At 41.5% G+C, this 23,495-nt stretch overlaps 1 protein-coding gene across 1 annotated transcript in view; it reads right to left on the bottom strand.

The window, feature by feature from the left end:
* Positions 1-225: 225 nt before the first annotated feature.
* Positions 226-23,495, bottom strand: part of LOC121535102 (phospholipid phosphatase-related protein type 5-like) — a 104,232-nt gene continuing 80,962 nt past the window's right edge. The window contains exons 4-6 of the mRNA XM_041841824.2: positions 21,454-21,630; positions 5,866-6,006; positions 226-2,229 (exon numbers count right to left, since the gene is read on the bottom strand). Of these exons, the coding sequence (XP_041697758.1) occupies positions 2,200-2,229; positions 5,866-6,006; positions 21,454-21,630 (348 nt within the window). The 3' untranslated portion in view covers positions 226-2,199. The remainder of the gene's footprint in view (positions 2,230-5,865; positions 6,007-21,453; positions 21,631-23,495) is intronic.

Genomic DNA, 23,495 nt, shown 5'->3' with positions numbered 1-23,495 from the left:
TATATATAACTGTTTAAAACCCAATCAGGATACTTTTTCTATTGGAGTTCTGTTGTTTGGAGTGGGTATTTAGCGTTTTGCCACAAAACATGGTTATTTGTCTCTCTAAAATAAAATTACCCTGCAATATATTTCAAACAAAATCACGTCAGTCTTTTCACTAGACCCTGTCATGGTAAGATGAAAAAATAATAGCTCTATCTCTTGCACAAGATGTGTTTTTAATTCATGTCAATTTACAAACATTTCTGACAATTGATATACAGTATCACGTTTTGGAATGAAACTTCATATTCAACAAAACAGACATGCTTTATTCAAACCTATTTCTTTTGATTTTATTCAAATACATTTTACACCGCAACTTTCTCACAGTTTAGTTTTTTTTTCATGTTCTACAGTGTAAGAGGTCATGCAGCTGCTGCTGGGTTAATGTTACTCATAGTGACAAGATCAATAAACAAAGATCAGGTATCATGGGACAATTTCAAAACGAAAGAGCTATAAAAGTAACAAAATCTGTACAAACGAAAAAACTAACACTCATTAACTACATATAAGATCAAAGCAATACACAAATCCAACTTTAATATTAGGCATTTTATATGATATATTATAATTAATATCTTTACATCTTTTTTTAAGTACCGGAATGGTTGACAGTGAACAACATCTCCAGAATCATTCAAATGCCCCATACATTTCTAGAAAAACTAAGACAAAGTATGATAGGAATTATTATTTTTAAATCAAAATAATGAGATGTTAAACGCATACAAACATGTCATTACACTGTACATGGATAGAAACCTTTTCCACCTGCACATGAATAGCAGAACCCTCCATTTTCAAATAATGGTCTGAGACTGCGAGGGGTCATACAGTACGACATGCCATTTAGACGGTAAACAGTACAGCCACGTACAGTACAACAGTGTAAAATGGTGTACAAATCTTATCATGGAGATTAACATACAACACAGGTTTTCATTAAACTGTGGTAGTATAAAACAACTTTACCCATAATGCATTTGGGAAACTGAAGCCTAGTCGTGCATCAACTATACATCTCATTGCTGGCCTGTGAGCTTAAAACAATACTCCATATTGTACTAAACAAGTATCTGAAGTATCAACATACAGTATAGATCCATGCTTTTGCAACACAATAAAATAGGAGGAATGAAACCGAGAAATAAAAAAACATCTGTTTATTTCCATATTATTCCCGCACTGGCTCTGTTGCCTGACTGTGGTAATATTATGGTTGTTGATTGTCTGGCAAGCCATAAGCAACATCCTTCAATCCACAAGAGAAAATTAAGGTTTATCAAGCACACACACACGGACACACTTGTACGGATCCATGCACACATGCACACACAGTCGCAGAGTTGCACACCTACATGCCCATGTATTTCTGGCAAATCGTAATAAGAGGGACACAATCCATTGATTGATTTCTCTGAAAACCAAAGCCTATATAAAATTCTCTCAGGTCTAGTTGGTAAATCTAGACAGAAGTAAACCCACACATATTGGCTCTGACAAGATACAGTTTGGATTGCACTTTTGCAGTAATAAACAGACATGATAGAAAACACATCATATACGTTTACGCTGTTGGCTAGGATTCATGATCTTTGACGTTGAAGGAAATAAAAATGCTGTACAATACATATACAGCAGTATGAGACGTGTTTGATACAGTACCTTATAGTATATGAAAATAATGAATACTTTTTGGGAATTCAATGAACACCATTCATCAGGAGAAGAACAGAAGAGAAGGAGAGAACATGTTGATTGGAGAAATAAAATGGTAAAGCTACAGGAATTGCTACATTTTAGTTGGAATAGGCAGTGTCATCATAATGTTTGATTGGAAATAGGGTCATACTGTATAGATCAAGGTTGGGGTCAATTTGAATTTAAGTAAATTCTTGAAGTGATTTGAATTTAAAATAAAATAATGGAAAACAACTTTTTGTTTTGTTTATTGAGGTCTTGAAAATATATGCCTTTTTTCAATTATTTAATTGCAATTTGAGTTTACTTCCAGAATTGACTGAATTGGAATGTAACTGACTCCAACCCTGTTATACATAGATATCATCATCAGGATCTGTGTTGTCCTCTGGCGACCATGACAGTGAGCAGCAACCACATCCAACTGTGTGTCATGTGACACATTCATTGTCATGTGACCTCGGCGAAAGTAAGAGGATTCTAAAGGAAAAAAGAAGAAACAGAACAGAAATGTGTCTTCAATTAATATGAAGTAAACTGATTAAGTCAGATTAGACATTACTTGGTAACATGATATTTGCGATCTTGATATAAAAAACACAAAATAGCACAGTCAAGATACAGTATCGGTCCTGTGACATCTTGGTCCCCAACATCTCTACCTTTCCCTATTTCAATTATATAACGACCCTTACATAACCTCAAGCTAAGTCAGTTGCTTTGATTGCGCTGAGGGGCTTGTTAGGCTGTCTGTCTACACACACACACAGCACACACACACACACACACACACACACACACACACACACACACACACACACACACATACAGAGTGGGCCAAGTAGCATGAGGCTAGCACACTGTACAGCTCCTGGGTTGCCTCTATAAGCATAATACAATAGCATCGCTCCTGAAGATTAATGATGTAGCCTTTGCAGACCCTATAGCGAGGGGAATGCTAGGCCATGCATTACAGGGACATACAGTCTCCGACCCCCTTGGTAATCTTGATGAAGTGCCTTATGGAGACCCGGTGCTCCCCCTATTTGAATTCACAATGAGTCCAGGGGAAGTTACATTGGGCCATTTGTCAACGCAAAGGAGGATGACCTCCTCTCGTTAGACTGAGGTGTGTGAGGGGAATAAGGACGAGGAGATGTGGAGAGGTGAGTTTGTGTGTGCGTGCATGAGTGGTAGATGAGCAAAGCACTAATGGCAAGAATGGTCAAATTTGTATTAGTTGAGGTTTGAGGGACTAGATGTACTTTAGAAATCCAAATACACCCAATGGAAACCTAAACTGCAGTATGGATCCACTCATTGTACAGTTTAGAGTAGCAGCAGGGAGGCTGTAGCTAAATGCATTTCCACACTAAATGCATTGCTACACACAACATCACCATGGCCAAAGGCCATCTGCAAACTGAGTACAGAAGGTGACCCAAATAAATCTGACACATTAGGATGCTTTAGAAAACCCTTTGGATCCTGGCTCACTGCTCCCTTTGACTGCCTGGCTGCCTGCTTCAGTATTAATATATTTTAAGGGAGGTAAATTAAACACGCACACACCATCCCGTAAGTAAGCCAGTAGTTAGTAGTGAAGGATATCATACCTTGCTAAGAAAGAATGTCATATAATATTGTTTTAAAAAGGCAAAATTATTATTTTAAAAGGCATAATAGCATTTTCCCAAGTATTCACCCCCCTTGGCATTTTTCCTATTTTGTTGCCTTACAACCTGGAATTAAAATGGATTTTTGAGGGGTTTGTATCATTTGATTTACACAACATGTCTACCACTTTGAAGATGCAAAATATTTTTCTTGTGAAACAAACAACAAATAAGACAAAAAAACAGAAAACTTCGGCATGCATAACTATTCCCCCCCCCCCCCAAAGTCACCTTTTGCAGTAATTACAGCTGCAAGTCTCTTGGGGTATGTCTCCATAAGCTTGGCACATCTAGCCACTGGGATTTTTGCCCATTCTTCAAGGCAAAACTGCTCCAGCTCCTTCAAGTTGGATGGGTTCCGCTGGTGAACAGCAATCTTTAAGTCATACCACAGATTCTCAATTGGATTGAGGTCTGAGCTTTGACTAGGCCATTCCAAGACATTTAAATGTTTCCCTTAAACCACTCAAGTGTTGCTTTAGCAGTATGCTTAGGGTCATTGTCCTGCTGGAAGGTGAACCTCCGTCCCAGTCTCAAATCTCTAGAAGACTGAAACTGATTTCCCTCAAGAATTTCCCTGTATTTAGCGCCATCCATCATTCCTTCAATTCTGACCAGTTTCCCAGTCCCTGCCGATGAAAAACATCCCCACAGCATGATGCTGCCACCACCATGCTTCACTGTGGGGATGGTGTTCTCGGGGTGATGAGAGGTGTTGGGTTTGCGCCAGACATTTTCCTTGATGGCCAAAAAGCTAAATTTTAGTCTCATCTGACCAGAGTACCTTCTTCCATATGTTTGGGGTGTCTCCCACATGCCTTTTGGTGAACACCAAACGTGTTTGCTTATTTTTTTCTTTAAGCAATGGCTTTTTTCTGGCCACTCTTCCGTAAAGCCCAGCTGTGTGGAGTGTACGGCTTAATGGACAGATACTCCAATCTCCGCTGTGGAGCTTTGCAGCTCCTTCAGGGATATCTTTGGTCTCTTTGTTGCCTCTGATTAATGCCCTCCTTGCCTGGTCCGTGAGTTTTGGTGGACGACACTCCCTTGGCAGGTTTGTTGTGGTGCCATATTCGTTCAATTTTTTTATAATGAATTTAAATGGTGCTCCGTGGGATGTTTAAAGTTTCTGATATTTTTTTATAACCCAACCCCTGATCTGTACTTCTCCACAACTTTGTCCCTGACCTGTTTGGAGAGCTCCTTGGTCTTCATGGTGCCGCTTGCTTGATGGTGCACCTTGCTTAGTGGTATTGCAGACTCTGGGGCCTTTCAGAACAGGTGTATATATACTGAGATCATCTGACAGATCATGTGACACTTAGATTGCACACAGGTGGACTTTATTTAACTAATTATGTGACTTCTAAAGGTAATTGGTTGCACCAGATCTTATTTAGGGGCTTCATAGCAAAGGGGGTGAATACATATGCACGCACCACTTTTCCGTTATTTATTTGTTTTAATTTTTTGAAACAAGTTATTTTTTTCATTTCACTTCACCAATTTGGACTATTTTGTGTATGTCCATTACATGAAATCCAAATAAAAATCAATTTAAATTATAGATTGTAATGCAACGAAATAGGAAAAATGCCAAGGGGGATGAATACTTTTGCAAGGCACTGTAGGATACATGAATTCATCTGAAAACAATAACTAAAGTGAAGTAAAGTTATTATAAAAATGAATAATTTATGTTGTGAAACACATAACCACATCCATCTACAAACACTGTGTATTTCCAGTAGCTTGTCAGTTTTCAGAGTGTCAGGTCAGTAGTTCTGTTCTTCTCTCCTGACAGTTATAGGGTAACTGTTGCTCCCAATGTTCTGAACAGTGTTTTAATCAATACACAGCAAATGGGCTACTTAGCCCAATTTAACACACATGATGTTTATACCTGCACAGCTTTGCTATCAAGATTCTTTGTATAGACAGGTAACGAGGCATGCAGGTTTTCATTCTTACATTATCAGTTTACACAGTGTGCGATTTAGCCCAACGTAACAATATGTGTGTCCTCTAGCTAATCACCTGTATACAGATGATTAGCAGACAGACACTCTTCCTCAGGGACTGGGATTGTGTACCTCTTGCCAGAGGCATTGTAAGAGTTTATAGTAATTTTACCTGGACCATAAAACGAAGAAGATGAGACTCTCAACCCAAAGTGATACATACTTTGTATTCCAAACACCAATGTATATTTTTGTCAATGTTCATATATTTTGGTCAATTTTCAACCTTCACACTACACAACTGGAAGTAATGTTAATATTTCTGTACAGGAAATGGAGGATATACTGTATATGATGTGTCTTTCTGTATGGTGACCACAGCAGAATGGACTGAGGCTGACAAACAAGGTACTCTAGGAAACGGTCCCTAGCAAAGCACAGTATATTGTATCACTGCAATGAAGTGTGGCTGACAATACCTGTGAGGCTATGTACTTCTCCATGGTGTTGTCCATGATGCGGGGCTGGCCCATCATAGGAACACTGCTGGCCACACTCTCCTCCGGCGGGATCTCGTTCAGCAGGGTCTTCCCTTTGAAGTTCTGCACCACCCCGAGAACCTGCACTCACAGCCACGGTCACGGGACAGACAAAGGAAAATAGATAGAGAAGGGGGAGAGAGAGAGAGAGAGAGAGAGAGAGAGAGAGAGGTGCGAGGAAGAGAGAGAGGGAACGAAAGAAAGAAAAGACAAAGAGATGAGGGAGAGAGAGAGAAGGAGGAGTGGGAGACTTAGTAAGTTAGTTAGTTAGTTAGGCTGAGATGGAGATAGAGACTCTGTGGTGTTTTTGCAGAGCAGAGTGCCTTTCACTTCTCATAACATGGGTTATGTAAGTATTTTTTCTATTATAAACAACAAGCTCCCTCACGACGCCAGGACAGCGGAGTCACTCACCACCTTCCGGAGACACTTGAAACCCCACCTCTTTAAGGAATACCTGGGATAGGATAAAAAAAATAAAAAAAAATAAAGAAATGTGTAAAGTGGTTGTCCCACTGGCTATAAGGTGAATGCACCAATTTGTAAGTTGCTCTGGATAAGAGCGTCTGCTAAATGACGTAAATGTAAATGTAATAAAGGAATCGCCCAGCTTGTTGCCCAAAAACATTAATTCAATCAGAGTTGTGCGTGTGTGTATGTGTCTCCTCAAGGAGTTTCATCCATTACCATCCATTTTTTGTGAGACGTCTATCTAAGGCAATGTTCAGACGGAGGAGAAATGCGAGTCAGAGAACAATTATAATCTAGAGCAGTGGTCACCAACCGGTCGATCGCGATCAACTGTTCAATCTCCAAGGCATTTATAGTCGTTTACCAAACATTGCTGGAAAAAACCACAAAAAAAAAAGATGAATTCTTTTTTCTTTGTTTAGCGCTGTTGGTGGTAGGTGCACTTGATTCAGCAGCCCGGCAGGCCCAGAGAGCAAATCAAGTGCACCTATAGGCCTACGGCTTGCCAATCAGATAGTTCAGATCACAGTGTCAGCACAGTTTCCTCGAGTCGTAGACATAAAAAGAAGCCTTGAGCACACAGCAAAGTTGATACTGTGAGATTTCAAAACTTTTAAAACCATGACTAGAGAGAGAGACAATGAATACAGCAAATAGCTGCTGTTTTTATAAGTAAATTCCTGTTTAAGTTGTTATTCAGCATTGTCAACATTTTGTTCAACACTTTTATACGCCTTAAATGTGCATTCTCCCTACTTCCACTCACGCTACAACCAGCACAGCAGCTGCAATGAATGAGTATAGTAAAGCGTTTTGATAAGCTTGCAATGTTCTTATTAGCGGCTTGTGTCTTTTTTAATATTGAGGAATATTTCACTTTCTCTGGTCATAGGAGTAACAACATGAATTGGTGCATAAGGCAGAAATACAGTGGGGAAAAAAAGTATTTAGTCAGCCACCAATTGTGCAAGTTCTCCCACTTAAAAAGATGAGAGAGGCCTGTAATTTTCATCATAGGTACACGTCAACTATGACAGACAAAATGAGAAAAAAAAATCCAGAAAATCACATTGTAGGATTTTTAATGAATGTATTGGCATATGATGGTGGAAAATAAGTATTTGGTCAATAACAAAAGTTTCTCAATACTTTGTTATATACCCTTTGTTGGCAATGACACAGGTCAAACGTTTTCTGTAAGTCTTCACAAGGTTTTCACACACTGTTGCTGGTATTTTGGTCCCATTCCTCCATGCAGATCTCCTCTAGAGCAGTGATGCTTTGGGGCTGTCGCTGGGCAACACAGACTTTCAACTCCCCTCCAAAGATTTTCTATGGGGTTGAGATCTGGAGACTGGCTAGGCCACTCCAGGACCTTGAAATGCTTCTTACGAAGCCACTCCTTCGTTGCCCGAGCGGTGTGTTTGGGATCATTGTCATGCTGAAAGACCCAGCCACGTTTCATCTTCAATGCCCTTGCTGATGGAAGAAGGTTTTCACTCAAAATCTCACGATACATGGCCCCATTCATTCTTTCCTTTACACGGATCAGTCGTCCTGGTCCCTTTGCAGAAAAACAGCCCCAAAGCATGATGTTTCCAACCCCATGCTTCACAGTAGTTATGGTGTTCTTTGGATGCAACTCAGCATTCTTTGTCCTCCAAACATGACGAGTTGAGTTTTTACCAAAAAGTTATATTTTGAGTTCATCTGACCATATGACATTCTCCCAATCCTCTTCTGGATCATCCAAATGCACTTCAGACGGGCCTGGACATGTACTGACTTAAGCAGGGGGACACGTCTCGCACTGCAGGATTTGAGTCCCTGGCTGCGTAGTGTGTTACTGATGGTTGGCTTTGTTACTTTGGTCCCAGCTCTCTGCAGGTCATTCACTAGGTCCCCCCGTGTGGTTCTGAGATTTTTGCTCACCGTTCTTGTGATCATTTTGACCCCACGGGGTGAGATCTTGCGTGGAGCCCCAGATCGAGGGAGATTATCAGTGGTCTTGTATGTCTTCCATTTCCTAATAATTGCTCCCACAGTTGATTTCTTCAAACCAAGCTGCTTACCTATTGCAGATTCAGTCTTCCCAGCCTGGTGCAGGTCTACAATTTTGTTTTTGGTGTCCTTTGACAGCTATTTGGTCTTGGCCATTGTGAAGTTTGGAGTGTGACTGTTTGAGGTTGTGGACAGGTGTCTTTTATACTGATAACAAGTTCAAACAGGTGCCATTAATACAGGTAACGAGTGGAGGACAGAGGAGCCTCTTAAAGAAGAAGTTACAGGTCTGTGAGAGCCAGAAATCTTGCTTGTTTGTAGGTGACCAAATACTTATTTTCCACCATAATTTGCAAATAAATTCATTAAAAATCCTACAATGGGATTTTCTGGATTTTTTTCTCTCAATTTGTCTGTCATAGTTGACGTGTACCTATGATGAAAATTACAGGCCTCTCTCATCTTTTTAAGTGGGAGAACTTGCACAATTGGTGGCTGACTAAATACTTTTTTCCCCCACTGTAATGCAGTGTGACTTGCGTTTCGCCATCAGCTGGAAGACTAAGGGAGAGAGCTCTCTCTCCCTCCCTCCCCTCAGACTTACCATCAGATGCAGGCCATCAGTCCAGTAAAATAAAAAAAAGCAAATTATTATGCTCACTCAGCTGTGCCTCACAAGTAATACAACATATTATCTAATACCAGTCTGATCCTATACCTTTTTCTGTATATATACTGAACGAAAATATAAACCCAATATGCAACAATTTCAAAGATTTTACTGAGTTACAGTTCATATAAGGAAAATCAGTCAACTGAAATAAATTCATTAGGCCCTAATCTATGGATTTCATATGACTGGGAAGGAGCACAGCCATGGGTGGGCCTGGGAGCCTTGTGAGGTCAGTTGAATGTATTGCCAAATTCTCTAAAACGACGTTGGAGGCGGCTTATGGTGGAGAACTGAACATTAAATTCTCTGGCAACAGCTCTGGTGGACATTCCTGCAGTCAGCATGCCAATTGCACGCTCCCTCAAACTTGAGACATCTGTGGCATTGTGTTGTGTGACAAAACTGAACGGTAGATCTCGCCTTGCAAGTGATCTTGGCTCAGAAAAGTTTGGTGACCACTGATCTAGAGGGTCTCTTCCATTACCATTACAGGCCAAAAGGCCCTGCAGTCATTTGTTGAATTACATTCCCAAAATAAATATATAAATACAGTTGAAGTCGGATGTTTACATACACTTAGGTTGAAGTCATTAACTTGTTTTTCAACCACTCCACAAATGTCTTGTTAACAAACTATAGTTTTGGCAAGTCGGATAGGACATCTACTTTGTGCATGACACAAGTAATATTTCCAACAATTGTTTACAGACAGATTATTTCACTTATAATTCACTGTATCACAATTCAAGTGGGTCAGAAGTTTACATACACTAAGTTGACTGAGCCATTAAACAGCTTGGAAAATTCCAGAAAATGATGTCATGGTTTTAGAAGCTTCTGATAGGCTAATTGACATCATTTAAGTCAATTGAAGGTGTATCAAATCAATCCCAGAACAACAGCAAAGGACCTTGTGAAGATGCTGGAGGAAACAGGTACAAAAGTATCTATATCCCCAGTAAAACAAGTCCTATATTGACATAACCTGAAAGGCTGCTCTGCAACGAAGAAGCCACTGCTCCAAAACCGCCTTAAAAAAGCCAGACAACAGTTTGCAACTGCACATGGGGACAAAGATCTTACTTTTTGGAGAAATGTCCTCTGGTCTGATGAAACAAAAATAGAACTGTTTGGCCATAATGACCATCGTTGTGTTTGGAGGAAAAGGGGGGAACTTGCAAGCCGAAGAACACCATCCCAAACGTGAAGCATGGGGGAGGCAGCATCATGCTGTGGAGGGACTGGTGCACTTCACAAAATAGATGGCATCATGAGGAAGGAAAATTATGTGGATATATTGAAGCAACATCTCAAAACATCAGTCAGGAAGTTAAAGCTTGGTCGCAAATGGGTCTTCCAAATGGACAATGACCCCAAGCGTACTTCCAAAGTTGTGGCAAAATGGCTTAAGGACAACAAAGTCAAGGTATTGGAGTGGCCATCACCAAGCCCTGACCTCAATCCTATAGAAAATGTGTGGGCAAAACTGAAAAAGCGTGTGCGAGCAAGGAGGCCTACAAACCTGACTCAGTTACACCAGCTCTGTCAGGAGGAATGGGCCAAAACTCACCCAATTTATTGTGGGAAGCTTGTGGAAGGCTACCCGAAAAGTTTGACCCAAGTTAAACAATTTAAAGGCAATGCTACCAAATACTAATTGAGTGTATGTAAACTTCTGACCCACTGGGAATGTGATGAAAGAAATAAAAGCTGAAATAAATCATTCTCTCTACTATTATTCTGACATTTCACATTCTTAAAATAAAGTGGTGATCCTAACTGACCTAAAACAGGGAATTTTTACTAGGATTAAATGTCAGGAATTGTGGAAAAACTGAGTTTAAATGTATTTGGCTAAGGTGTATGTAAACTTCTGACTTCAACTGTGCGTATATGTGGTACTTCTTTTCAGTATATGTATCAGTATGCTTCCATTATCTTATTTTCAGTATATGTATCAGTATACTTCCATTATCTTCTTTTCAGTATATGTATCAGTATACTTCCATTATCTCAGCAGGTTGCTATAGCACTCATCATAGAAACCTGCCTCAGCTTCAGATATGGTATGTTATGAAACTGCAATGTGGTAATAATCGTTTGTGCGCAATTTGTCATGTTACGCCACGGCACTAAATTATATACACATGCATGACTGAACACAGCATGTGAGAGTGAATAACACAAGCATACATTGACAGAAGTAGGGGACATCTAAAAGACAGATGTGCCTTAACGTGAGATACATACATGTTGTGACTGCATCCAGAAAATAACATTCTGTAGTTATAGGTTCATTCACTCTATAACAACACTTTAGGGAAAAAAACATGCAGACACACACAACACATAGACATGCATGCAAGTAAACACGCACACACATACCTTTACCCCATGGCCCAGGCACCCTGCGGTTTTCACACACACACACGCTCATACACTCACACACACACACACACACACACACACACACACACACACACACACCTATACCCCATGGCCCAGGCACCCTGCTGTTTCTGTTAGGCACTGTGCTTTCTTGCTGATGATGCGTGATGTGTGCCTGCTCGCCTGTGATACGGTGGTTTGATCTCAGATATCTCATGCTGGGTCCTTTCCCACCTATCCCCTTTCCCTATTCAGTCTCGTTAACTAGGTCATACTAGGTGTGTGTCCCAAATAGCTCCCTATTCCCTACATAGTGCACTACTTTTGACCAGGGCCATGTAAAAAAATACATTGGGTATAGGGTGCCATTTCGGACGCACTTTAGCACACCTCTCTTCTACCCAGGGACTCACTAAAACTCTCCACCTATCCTGTCAGAAATGGATGATCTTTGAAGATACGTTTGTGCTAGTAGTAATTTAGAGTTGTTGAGGATAAACATGTCATGAGCAGCAACCTAGCACTCATGTATCCACACCAATGTATGCACAACCAATTAAGCAAGATTTATCCACAGACTAGTGCTTTGAAGTCAGAGAAACTCAAGCAAATCTAACGGTGTTCATACTCACTCTAGCAAGAGACACACCAACTAATAAGTGTATTGCAGAGATATCAAAGGAGCCCACTCATATAGGAGCTAACTCACTTGCCCTGTCTAAACACAACAGATCCACATGGCCCCACTGCGTTCATCTGAGCCAATTATCCAGCCATACTTGGCGGAAAACCCAGTGTTTTCCATAAGTGCCGGCCGTCGACTAAATAGCCGATAACAGAGTCATTATAAGCCGGCTACTTTTTCCACTTCATAAATTAACTAGGATTCTTTCCATTTAAAAGTTTTAATTTGCTATCAGTATAGCCTTCTCCCGCTAGAATGAATGATATGCATCTTCTAGTGATCTATTGATAGGACAGGCGCCTGTCAGTCACAAAGCGAGCGATGACAGGAAGACTGCTAGTTTGTGTAGTTTGTCAGTCTACTGTCTGTCCCACCTCTTGGTACCGGTGTTATTTTTGTGCGCTGTGGTTTGCTGAAGTCAAATTTATTTTTATGGAGGAGGGAGGAGAGCATGATGCTTCTTCATTGTCTCCTGTGAGTGAATTGACATGTCCCATGTAATGTAAGTGGTAACGATGAGTTGAAATCCACTGAATTATTGTTTTGTGGCACATGCAAACTGGTAGACCACTACTGTTTTTTAGCGATTATCTGCAAATAAATTATGAAAACATTTGATGGAGGTGTTGAATCCTCACTGCAGGAACAATAGGTAGTAGAGAAAGAGCCTCATTCTGGTCCAAAATATGATAAAAGAAAACAGATTTGCATTTGTATTTATTATGGATCCCCATTAGCTGCTGCCAAGGTCAAAACAAGATTAAGGCAATTACATCACCCAAAATTGTAAATACAAAAGTACAACACACAACACATTATTACACCACTACTCTACCGCTACATATTTACAATACAAAATATTTAATACTACAATATTACAACATTACAATGTACGTGTGTGTAGAGTGTGTGTGTTAGCATATGTTTGCTTGTGTGTGTGTGCCTCTCCGCGTTGTTCCATGAGGTGTAGTTTTATCTGTTTTTTTAAATCTGATTTTACTGCTTGCTTGAGTTACTTGATGTGGAATAAAGTTCCATGTAGTCATGGCTCTATGTTGCACTGTGTGTTTCCCAGAGTCCGTTCTGGACTTGGGGGCTGTGAAGAGACCCCTGGTGGCATGTCTTGTTGGGTATGCATGGGTGTCGGAGCTGTGTGCTAGCCATTTGAACAGACAGCTCGGTGCATTCAACAAGTCAGTATCTCTCACAAAGACAAGCAGTGATGCAGTCAATCACTACTCTATTTTGAGCCAGGAGAGATTGACATGCATGTTATTGATGTTAGCTCTCCGTGCACATTACTCATTACAAGATTTTGTTGAGGTTTAGGGTTTAGTTAATGATTTGTCCCAAATACAATGGTTTTAGTTTTAGAAATATTTAGGGCTAGCTTATTACTTGCCACCCATTCTAAAACTGACTGCAGCTCTTTGTTAAGTGTTGCAGTGATTTCACTTGCTGTGGTAGCAGACGTGTATAATGTTGAGTCATCAGCATGCATAGACACACAGGATTTACTCAGTGCCAGTGGCAGGTCATTAGTAAAAAAAAAAGGTACAAGTACGAGGCTTGACAGCTGCCCTGGGGTATGCCCGACTCTACCTGGATTATGTTGAAGAGGCTTCCGTTAAAAAACACCCTCTATGTTCGGTTAGACAGGTAAATCTTGATCCATGATACACAGTTGAAGTTGCAAGTTTACATACACTTAGGTTGGAGTCATTAAAACTCATTTTTCAACAAACTATAGTTTGGCAAGTCGGTTAGGACAACTAATTTGTGCATGACACAAGATATCTTTTCAACAATTGTTTACAGACAGATTATTTCACTTTGAATTCACTGTTAATTCACAGTTTACATACACTAAGTTGACTGTGCCTTTAAACAGCTTGGAAAATTCCAGAAAATGATGTCATGGCTTTAGAAGCTTCTGATAGGCTGGGCAGAACTGAAAAAGCTTGTGCGAGCAAGGAGGCCTACAAACCTGACTCAGTTACACCAGCTCTGTCAGGAGGAATGGGCCAAAATTCACCCAACTTATTGTGGGAAGCTTGTGGAAGGCTACCCGAAACGTTTGACCCAAGTTAAACAATTTAAAGGCAATGCTACCAAATACTAATTGAGTGTATGTAAACTTCTGACCCACTGAGAATGTGATGAAAGAAATAAAAGCTGAAATAAATAATTCTCTCTACTATTATTCTGACATTTCACATTCTTAATATAAAGTGGTGATCCTAACTGACCTAAGACAGGGAATCTTTACTAGGATTAAATGTCAGGAATTGTGAAAAACTGAGTTTAAATGTATTTGGCTAAGGTGTATGTAAACTTCTGACTTCAACTGTAGCAGAGAACGTAAAGCCATAACATATATGTTTTTTCAGCAAAGTCTAACAAAACAGCTCCCGCAATCTTTTCATTAGCAATTTCTTGATTGAACACCATTGAACATAATTTATTGATTGAACACTGACCTTCAACACCATAGTGCCCTTCAAGCTCATTACTAAGCTCGGGACCCTGGGTCTGAACCCCGCCCTGTGCAACTGGGTCCATGACTTCCTGACAGGCCGACCCCAGGTGGTGAAGGTAGGCAACATCACTTCCGCCAAGCTGATCCTCAACACAGGGCCACACAAGGGTGCATGCTCAGCCCCCTCCTGTACTCCCTGTTCAAGATCATCACTAAGCTCGGAGCCCTGGGTCTGAACCCCGCCCTGTGCAACTGGGTCCTGGACTTCCTGACAGGCCGACCCCAGGTGGTGAAGGTAGGCAACAACATCTCCGCCACGCTGATCCTCAACATGGGGGCCCCACAAAGGTGCGTGCTCAGCCCCCTCCTGTACTCCCTGTTCACCCATGACTGCGTGGCCACGCTCGTCTCCAACTCAATCATCAAGTTTGCTGACGACACAACAGTGGTAGGCCTGATCAACAACATGCTTCAATCATGTTTCAAGTTTCATTAGTCGTATGTACAGGATACACATGGTATACACTGTCCAACGAAATGCTTACTTGCAGGTTCCTTCTCGACAATGCAACAACAATAAGAAGTAAGAAAATACAAATATGAACATAAAGTAAATGGCTGAGTAGAATAGAAAATACATTTTAGTATAAGTATAATACAGGAAGGCACAATTTATAGTACAATATTTACACATGTATCACTGGAGGGGGGATTGGGGGGCAAGTGTTTAAATTCTGCAGTATGAGCAATAGTAAATAAGAGTCTGGTAGCAGCAGTTGTAATGTGTGTGTAGCATGAATGTATATACTGTATGTGTGTGTGCACCACACAGCTGGATTTGCCTTTGTAGTCCGTGATAGCATCGCCTAATGGATTTGCGGAGCTCGTACCTGCTTGCCTTGTACGCATTGCACGACACCGAGTCGTCGGGGTTCGTTCTGCTGACATTGAATGCTGCACTACAGGCTCTCAGCAAGGTATGGATTTCTACGTTCATCCAGGTTTTTTGGTTGGGGTATGGCCAGATTGCTATTGTGGGTACAACATCATCAACACATTTCCTAATGAAGCCTGTGACTGACGATACATATTCCTCAATATTGATGGATGAGTCCTGGGTGGAGGAATCTTTGAGCATATTCCAATCAGTATTTTCAAAACAGTCCTGCAGCATCGAGTCTGCCTCCTTTGTCCAGCGCCTCACTATTCTCTGTGTTGATGGCTCCCTCTTGAGTTGCTGCTTGTAGGTGGCGAGTTGGAACAGAGAGATGTGATCTGATTGGGCGAAGTGGGGGCAGGGATGGCTTTGTACGCGTCAAGGCTGTTTGCGTACACATGGTCCAGCACGTTGTTTCCTACCGCGGGGCAGTATAAATGTTGGTGATACTTTGGAATAATTTGTATAAAATTAGCTTGATTAAAATCTCCCACGGCAATAAAGGCTGCTTCCGGGTGAGACGATTCTTGCAGGCTAATGTTCTTATACAGTTCACTAAGTGCCGCCTTGATGTTTGCTTGTAGCGGTATGTACACAGCTGTGATAATAACACACGTGAATACCCTTTGCATATAGTGGGGTCGGCATTTTAGCATCAGAAACTCCAGGTCGGGTGAACAGGAGCTCGAGATGTTTTCAACTTCGGTACACCAGGAATTGTTGATGAGGAAGCATACACCTCCCACCATACTCTTACCAGAAGCCACCATACGATCCACACGGAAAATGGAAAAGCACAGTCGAGTGAATTGTCTGTAAGCCATGTCTGTAAAAACAAAGATACAGCATTCCCTGATGTCCCTATGTGATTGAAGCCTTACTCGAGTTCACAAAGATTATTTTCCAGCGTTTGGACATTAGCCATCAGGATACTAGGAATCATACCACAGGAGGTTGGTGGCACCTTAATTGGGGAGGAAGGGCTCGCGGTAATGGCTGGAGCATTTTGAATGGAATGGTGTCAAATACATCAAACACATGGTTTGATGCCATTCCATTCACTCCGTTCCAGCCATTATTATGAGCCGTCCGCCCCTCAGCAGCCTCCACTGAATCATACCTGTAGGTCTATTCATGGGTGCCTGACTTTATATAAAAGTGTGGGTGCACAATCTGGAGAGGGGTCTGAGGGTCCTCCCCCTGAAAATGTTAGCATTTTTAAAACCTAAGAAAACATGTTGTGTTCTTTCAAGTAAGCATGGATTCCCTGTTGAGAAATAATATAGAATTACAGCAAAATGATGGCTCCCTCTCTATATTGTTTCTCAACAGGGAATCCATGTTTATTTGAAAGAACACAACATTTTTTCTTAGGTTTTTGCCACAATAAATTAAATTGAAAGAGTAGACTAGAGTAGTTTTTCTGACTAGATTACTAATCTACTGCCTTCCCCTCAGTCCCACCTACAGTGGGACAGGTCTGAAACCCTAACAACTCTGTGACTCAAAAACATCCTGCCCCCTCCTCTGACAATCCCACCCACAGTGATTGACTGAAAGGCTAAACTGTTAAAGGGATAGTTCACCCAAATTACAAAATTATGTTGGTTTCCTTACCGTAAGTGTCCACAGCAGCAGAGCCAATAAAATACATACAGTGCATTCGGAAAGTACTCAAACCCCTTGACCTTTTCCACATTTTGTTACGTTACAGCCTTGTTCTAATCTACATACAATACCCCATAATGACAAAGCAAAAACTTTTTTATTATATATTTTTGTACATTTATTAAAAATAAAAAACAGAAATACCTTATTTACATAAGTATTGCTATGAGACTCGAAATTGAGCTCAGGTGCATCCTGTTTCCATTGATCATCCTTGAGTTACAGCCTTATTCTAATATGGATTAAATTAAAAACAAATTCTCATTAATCTACACACAATACCCCATAATGACAAAGCGAAAACAGGTCTTTAGAAATTCTTGCAAATAAAACAAAAACAACAACATAAATACCTTATTCACATAAGTATTCAGACCCTTTGCTATGAGACTCGAAATTGAGCTCAGGTGCATCCTGTTTCCATTGATCATACTTGAAATGTTTCTACAACTTGATTGGAGTCCACCTGTGGTAAATTCAATTGATTGGACATGATTTGGAAAGGCACACACCTGTCTATATAAGGTCCCACAGTTGACAGTGCATGTCAGAGCAAAAAACTCTGGAGAGACCTGACAATAGCTGTGAAGCGACGCTCCCCATCCAACCTGGCAGAGCTTGAGAGGATCTGCAGAGAAGAATGGGAGAAACTCCCCAAATACAGGTGTGCCAAGCTTGTAGCGTCATACCCAAGAAGACTCGAGGCTGTAATCGCTGCTAAAGGTGCTTCAAAAAAGTACTGAGTAAAGGGTATGAATATTTATGTCAATGCAATATTTCCGTTTTTTATTTTTCATAGATTACTAAAACCAGTTTTTGCTTTGTCATTATGGGGTATTGTGTGTAGATTGATGAGGGGAAAAAACAATATAATCCATTTAAGAATAAGGCTGTAACGTAACAAAATGTGGAAAAAGTCAAGGGGTCTGCATACTGTCCGAATGCACTGTAATTTGACGAACAAACATCATTGTGGCAATTAATATATTGCAGTAAAACTGTAAATATGACTTTAATCTCAAGAGAACACAGGTTTAATGTTAAAAAAGGTTATCTTACTTAAAAATAGTATATCCAAATCAACTAACACACTGAATTCATACATTTTCAGTCATTTTAATTGTAAAGCAATGTCTTTTTACTCAATACCACAACTCATTTTATCAATCTGGGAGGTAAAATTGTTAAATTATTCAATAATTTAGCTGTGTATTTCAAGGCATTCGAATGTACCAGAGGCCACCAAAATAGAGCTTGTCCTGCAATTTTTTCCCTGGCTGGCTACTTTTGTTATTTGGCTGGCTACTCTATGTACTTACAGAAAACAGAACTGAGCCATGACCAGTGATTTTCCAGGTTTTCCACCCAGATCTACAGTAGATAGTTAAACAAGGATCAAGGTAATATATCCAGGATCAGCATAATCTATGACAGTCTTAATATTAATAATTGGGAGGAAATGGTAAAACAGGCCTTAGATCAGTGTTTAGGGGCAACTTCATCCTACATCTTGTGGCTATCCCTGGCCCTTATTTTCTAAAAGATGGTGAGAGAGAAGGGACACAGGCAAACACAGGGTCGTATTCAATACCCAGAAAACAGGGGACGTCCTAAGGACATTCGGCGAAGTTGCCATTAGGTCCCTTTAAGGGTTTTGGCGAGACGTTATCCCACTCACATTCTGGGAACGTTCCAGGAATATTAAAACGTTAACTTCGGGACCATAAGAGAATGTTCAGTACAGGTCCTGGTTTGGTCACGTATAACATTATAATAAGGTATTTTGATGTCCATTACATGCTGACCACACCGCCCGCGTTACATGTGTGAGCGTTGCGAAATAAATGTACACATACACTACCGTTCAAAAGTTTGGGGGTCACTTAGAAATGTCCTTGTTTTCGAAAGAAAAGCACTTTTCTTTTTATTGGCCAGTCTGAGATATGGCTTTTTCTTTGCAACTCTGCCTAGAAGGTCAGCATCCCGGAGTCGCCTCTTCACTGTTGACGTTGAGACTGGTGTTTTGCGGGTACTATTTAATGAAGCTGCCAGTTGAGGACCTGTGAAGCGTCTGTTTCTCAAACTAGACACTCTAATGTATTTGTCCTCTTGCTCAGTTGTGCACCGGGGCCTCCCACTCCTCTTTCTACACTGTATTTCTGATCAATTTGATGTTATTTTAATGGACAAAAAAAATGATTTTCTTTCGAAAACAAGGACATTTCTAAGTGACCCCAAACTTTTGAACAGTAGTGTACATGTTATTCCATCATTGCATCCACACTGCTTGTGCGCGTCAACGACCATCTGCGTAGCCAGGCGCTAAAATAGAACTTGGTTCTATTTGTGACTCTTGACACGCTGCAAGTTCCGCCTCTCCCATCTCCTCACTGGTTTTTAGGAGTATATACCTGCGTGGGTGATTGAAAGATGAACTGAGGTCCACACTCCAGTCCAGTTGGTGGTAATGCACCTTAAAGTTTGTTGCCAACCGCCATATAAAGTCTAAAGAAAAAGAAGAAGCCTGAAGGAGGAGAGATTACTAGAAACAAACTCGGTTTACCCTTTTATCTGTGGATTAATTGTCAGAATAGAGTACCTTGTGCATTTCAGGTAAAATAACAACCCAATGTTTATATCCCAGGACAAATTAGCTAGCAACAGCAAGCTAGCTAGCTAAATTGCCATAAATGTTTAATGCTTTTTGACCTGCGTCTGTTTCTCAAACTAGACACTCTAATGCAGGGTTCTTCAATTCCGGTCCTGGAGGGCCGAAACACTTCTGTTTTTTATTTCTACCTGGTAGTTAATTGCACTCACCTGGTGTCCCATGTCTGAATTAGCCCCTGATTAGAAGGAGAGGATGAAAAACAGAGGTGTTTCGGCCCTCCAGGACCGGAATTGAAGAACCCTGCTCTAATGTATTTGTCCTCTTGCTCAGTTGTGCACTGGGTCCTCCCACTCCTCTTTCTAAATTGCCATAAATGTTTAATGCTTTTCGACCTGCGTCTATCCCCAAATTAATATAGTTGGTTCAGAGTTCGTTTTGATATTTCAACCTGCGTGTCCTGATCGAGTCTGGTGAAGGTGGACAAATACAACACACGGACGCATCGCGCCCGGTGTAGTCAGCATGTTAGAGAACGTTATGAAAAGGTTCCTATTTGGTTCTGATAAGACGTTATCCACGGGACATTCAATGACCACAAGGGGATGTTTTATGATGGTCAAGGTGACGTCGCATGATGGTCCCAAGGGAATGTTCTCTGAGGGACCTTTGTCTAGTTCCCTAGTTCACTGTACGTTTCCAGGACATCACTGAGGACCATGTCAGGACCTTTTTAAGACGTTCTCAGGACTTTTATTTTACTAGTCATTAGGACTTTGTGTGATGGTCCCAAAGGATTGTCCCTGCAAACAAAAATAAGTTGTTAGGACGTTCCCGTTAATGTCACAAAATGGTTGCCTAAAGTGGTCAGGACTTTGTGTCATGGTTCCCTGGAGGTTTTGTGTAGTTCCTGCTTTTTCCCGGGGACGTCCCCAAGGATGTTTTTAGAACGTTCTTGGGCGTTGTGTCATGGTCCCCTGGAGGTTTTGGCTAGTTCCCGATTTATCCTGGGGACATCGCTGAGGACGTTTTTAGGTCGTTCTTGGGCGTTGTGCCATAGTCCCATGGAGATTTTGTCTAGTTCCTGGTTAGTCCCAGGGACATCCATGAGGACGTTATTAGGACAGTCTTGGGACGTTGTGTCATAGTCCCCTACAGATTGTTATCTCTGCATTCATCTCGTATAAAATATTAATAGAGCAGTCTTTTCTATTCCCTGAAATCTCACCAAGGTAAGTTCAAGACCAGAATTTCTCCTATGTAGGCAAATTTACTTGGACCAGTATAAGTAATTACTTTTCTTTCACTTTGAAAATGTGGAGTACATTGTGTAGATCAGTAAAGAAAAAATCTAACTTAATCCCTTTTTAGATTTAAGGCAGCAAAATGTGAAGACTGTGCAAGGGGTGTGTAGACTTTCACTATGGACTGTATAGAGTTCAAACATGTTACATGTCAAAAGTATGTACATGTGACCACAGAGAGGGCCTCATCATGAAGAGTTAATGTAACAAGCATATAATAAGCATGTAACACATACGTAACAAACACGTTCAAAGAAACGATCCCTCTATCTTTAAACAGAAGGCTGTAGTATAAAGATGGTGAGTTCCCTCACCATGAAGACTGCTATGGCCCCTCCGATGATGAATCCGGCGATGACGTCACACCAGTGGTTACGGTACTCCACCACCCTGTTGATGCCCGTGAGGAAGGCCAGACATATGAGACCCAGCGATAGGACAGGCTTGGCCAGCTTGGTCCCCTTGGCCTTCACTGTTAACGTGATGTACATCTGCAGCAGGGAGACACACATCAAATCAAATCAAATTGTATTGGTCACATGCGCCGAATACAACAGGTGTAGACCTTACAGAGAAATGCTTACTTATGAGCCCATTCCCAACAATGCAGTTAAAAAGTAAGACAAATATTTGCTAAATAAAAAAGGAAATAGTAAAACAATAAAAACAATAACGAGGCTATATAGAAGGAGTACCAGTCCCAAGTCAATGTGCAGGTGTACAAGGTAGTTGAGGTAATTGAGGTAATACAGCATGTACATGTGGGTACTGGTAAAAGTGACTAGGCAATCAGGATAGATAATAAACAGAGTAGCAGCAGCGTATGTGAAGCGTGACAATGTGTATGTGTGGGTGTGTGTGGCGTCAATATGCATGTGTGTGAGTGTATGTAGGTGTGTGTGTGTGTGTGTGTGTGTGTGTGTGTGTGTGTGTGTGTGTGTGTGTGTGAGAGAGCGTGTGAGTGTGTGTTGGAGTTGTACTGTACTGGGTCGTACACACTTCACTCTGTAGCGCCTTATGGTCGGATGCCGAGTAGTTGCCATACGAAGCGGTGATGCAGCCAGTCAAAATGCTTTCAATGGTGCATCTGTAGAACTTTGAGGATCTGAGGACCCATGCCAAATCTTTTTAGCCTCCTGAGGGGCGTTTTTGTGCCCTCTTCACGACTGTGTTGGTGTGTTTGGAGCATGATAGGTCCTTAGTTGATGTGGACACCGAGGAACTTGAAGCTCTTGACCCGCTCCACTATAGCTCTGTTGATGTGAATGGGGGCGTGTTCGGGATTCCGTTTCCTGTAGTCCACGATAAGCTCCTTTGTCTTGCCGACGTTGAGGGAGAGGTTGTTGTCCTGGCACCACACTGACATGTCTCTGACCTCCTCCCTATAGGCTGTCTCATAGTCGTCAGTGATCAGGCCTACCAACGTTGTGTCATCAGCAAACTTAATGATGGTGTTGGGGTTGTGCGCAGCCACGCAGTCGTGGGTGAACAGGGTGTACAAGAGGGGACTCAGCACGTACACCTGAGGGGTCCCCATGTTGAGGGGCAGCATGGTGGATGTGTTGTTGCCTACACTCACCACCTGGTGGAATCCCATCAGGAAATCCAGGATCCAGTTGCAGAGGGAGGTGTTTAGTCCCAGGGTCCTTAGCTTGGTGATGAGCTTTGAGGGCACTATGGTGTTGAACGCTGAGCTGTAGTCAATGAACAACATTCTCACGTAGGTGTTCCTTTTGTCCAGGTGGGAAAGGGCAGTGTGGAATGCAATAGAGATTGCGTCATCTGTGGATCTGTTGGGGCGCTATGCGAATTGGAGTGGGTCCAGGGTGTCTGGAATGATGGTGTTGATGTGAGCCATGACCAGCCTTTCAAAGCATTTCATGGCTACAGAGGCGGTAGTCATTTAGACAGGTTACCTTGGCGTACTTAGGCACAGGGACTATGGTGGTTTGATTGAAACATGTAGGTATTACAGACTGGGTCAGAGAGAGGTTGACGATGTCAGTGAAAACACTTGCCAACTGGTCAGTGCAAGCTCTATATAAATGTGTCCTGGTAATCCGTCTGGCCCTGCGGCCTTGTGAATGTAAACCTCTTTAAATGTCTTACTCACGTCGGCTACGGAGAGCGTGATCATACAGTCATCTGGAACAGCTGGTGCTCTCATGCATGGTACAGTGTTGCTTGCCTCAAAGCGAGCATAGAAGGCATTTAGGTCGTCTGGTAGGCTCGCGTCACTGGGCAGCTCTCGGCTGGGTCTCACTTTGTAATCCGGGATAGTGTGCAGCCCCATCCGACGAGCGTCAAAGCCGGTGTAGTAGGATTCAATCTTAGTCCTGTATTGACACTGTGGGGA

This window comes from Coregonus clupeaformis, chromosome 21 (genome assembly GCF_020615455.1).
Source record: "Coregonus clupeaformis isolate EN_2021a chromosome 21, ASM2061545v1, whole genome shotgun sequence".
NCBI lineage: Eukaryota > Metazoa > Chordata > Actinopteri > Salmoniformes > Salmonidae > Coregonus > Coregonus clupeaformis.
The sequence above is the reverse complement of the archived record's forward strand: the minus strand, read 5'-3'. Positions and strand labels throughout refer to the sequence as shown.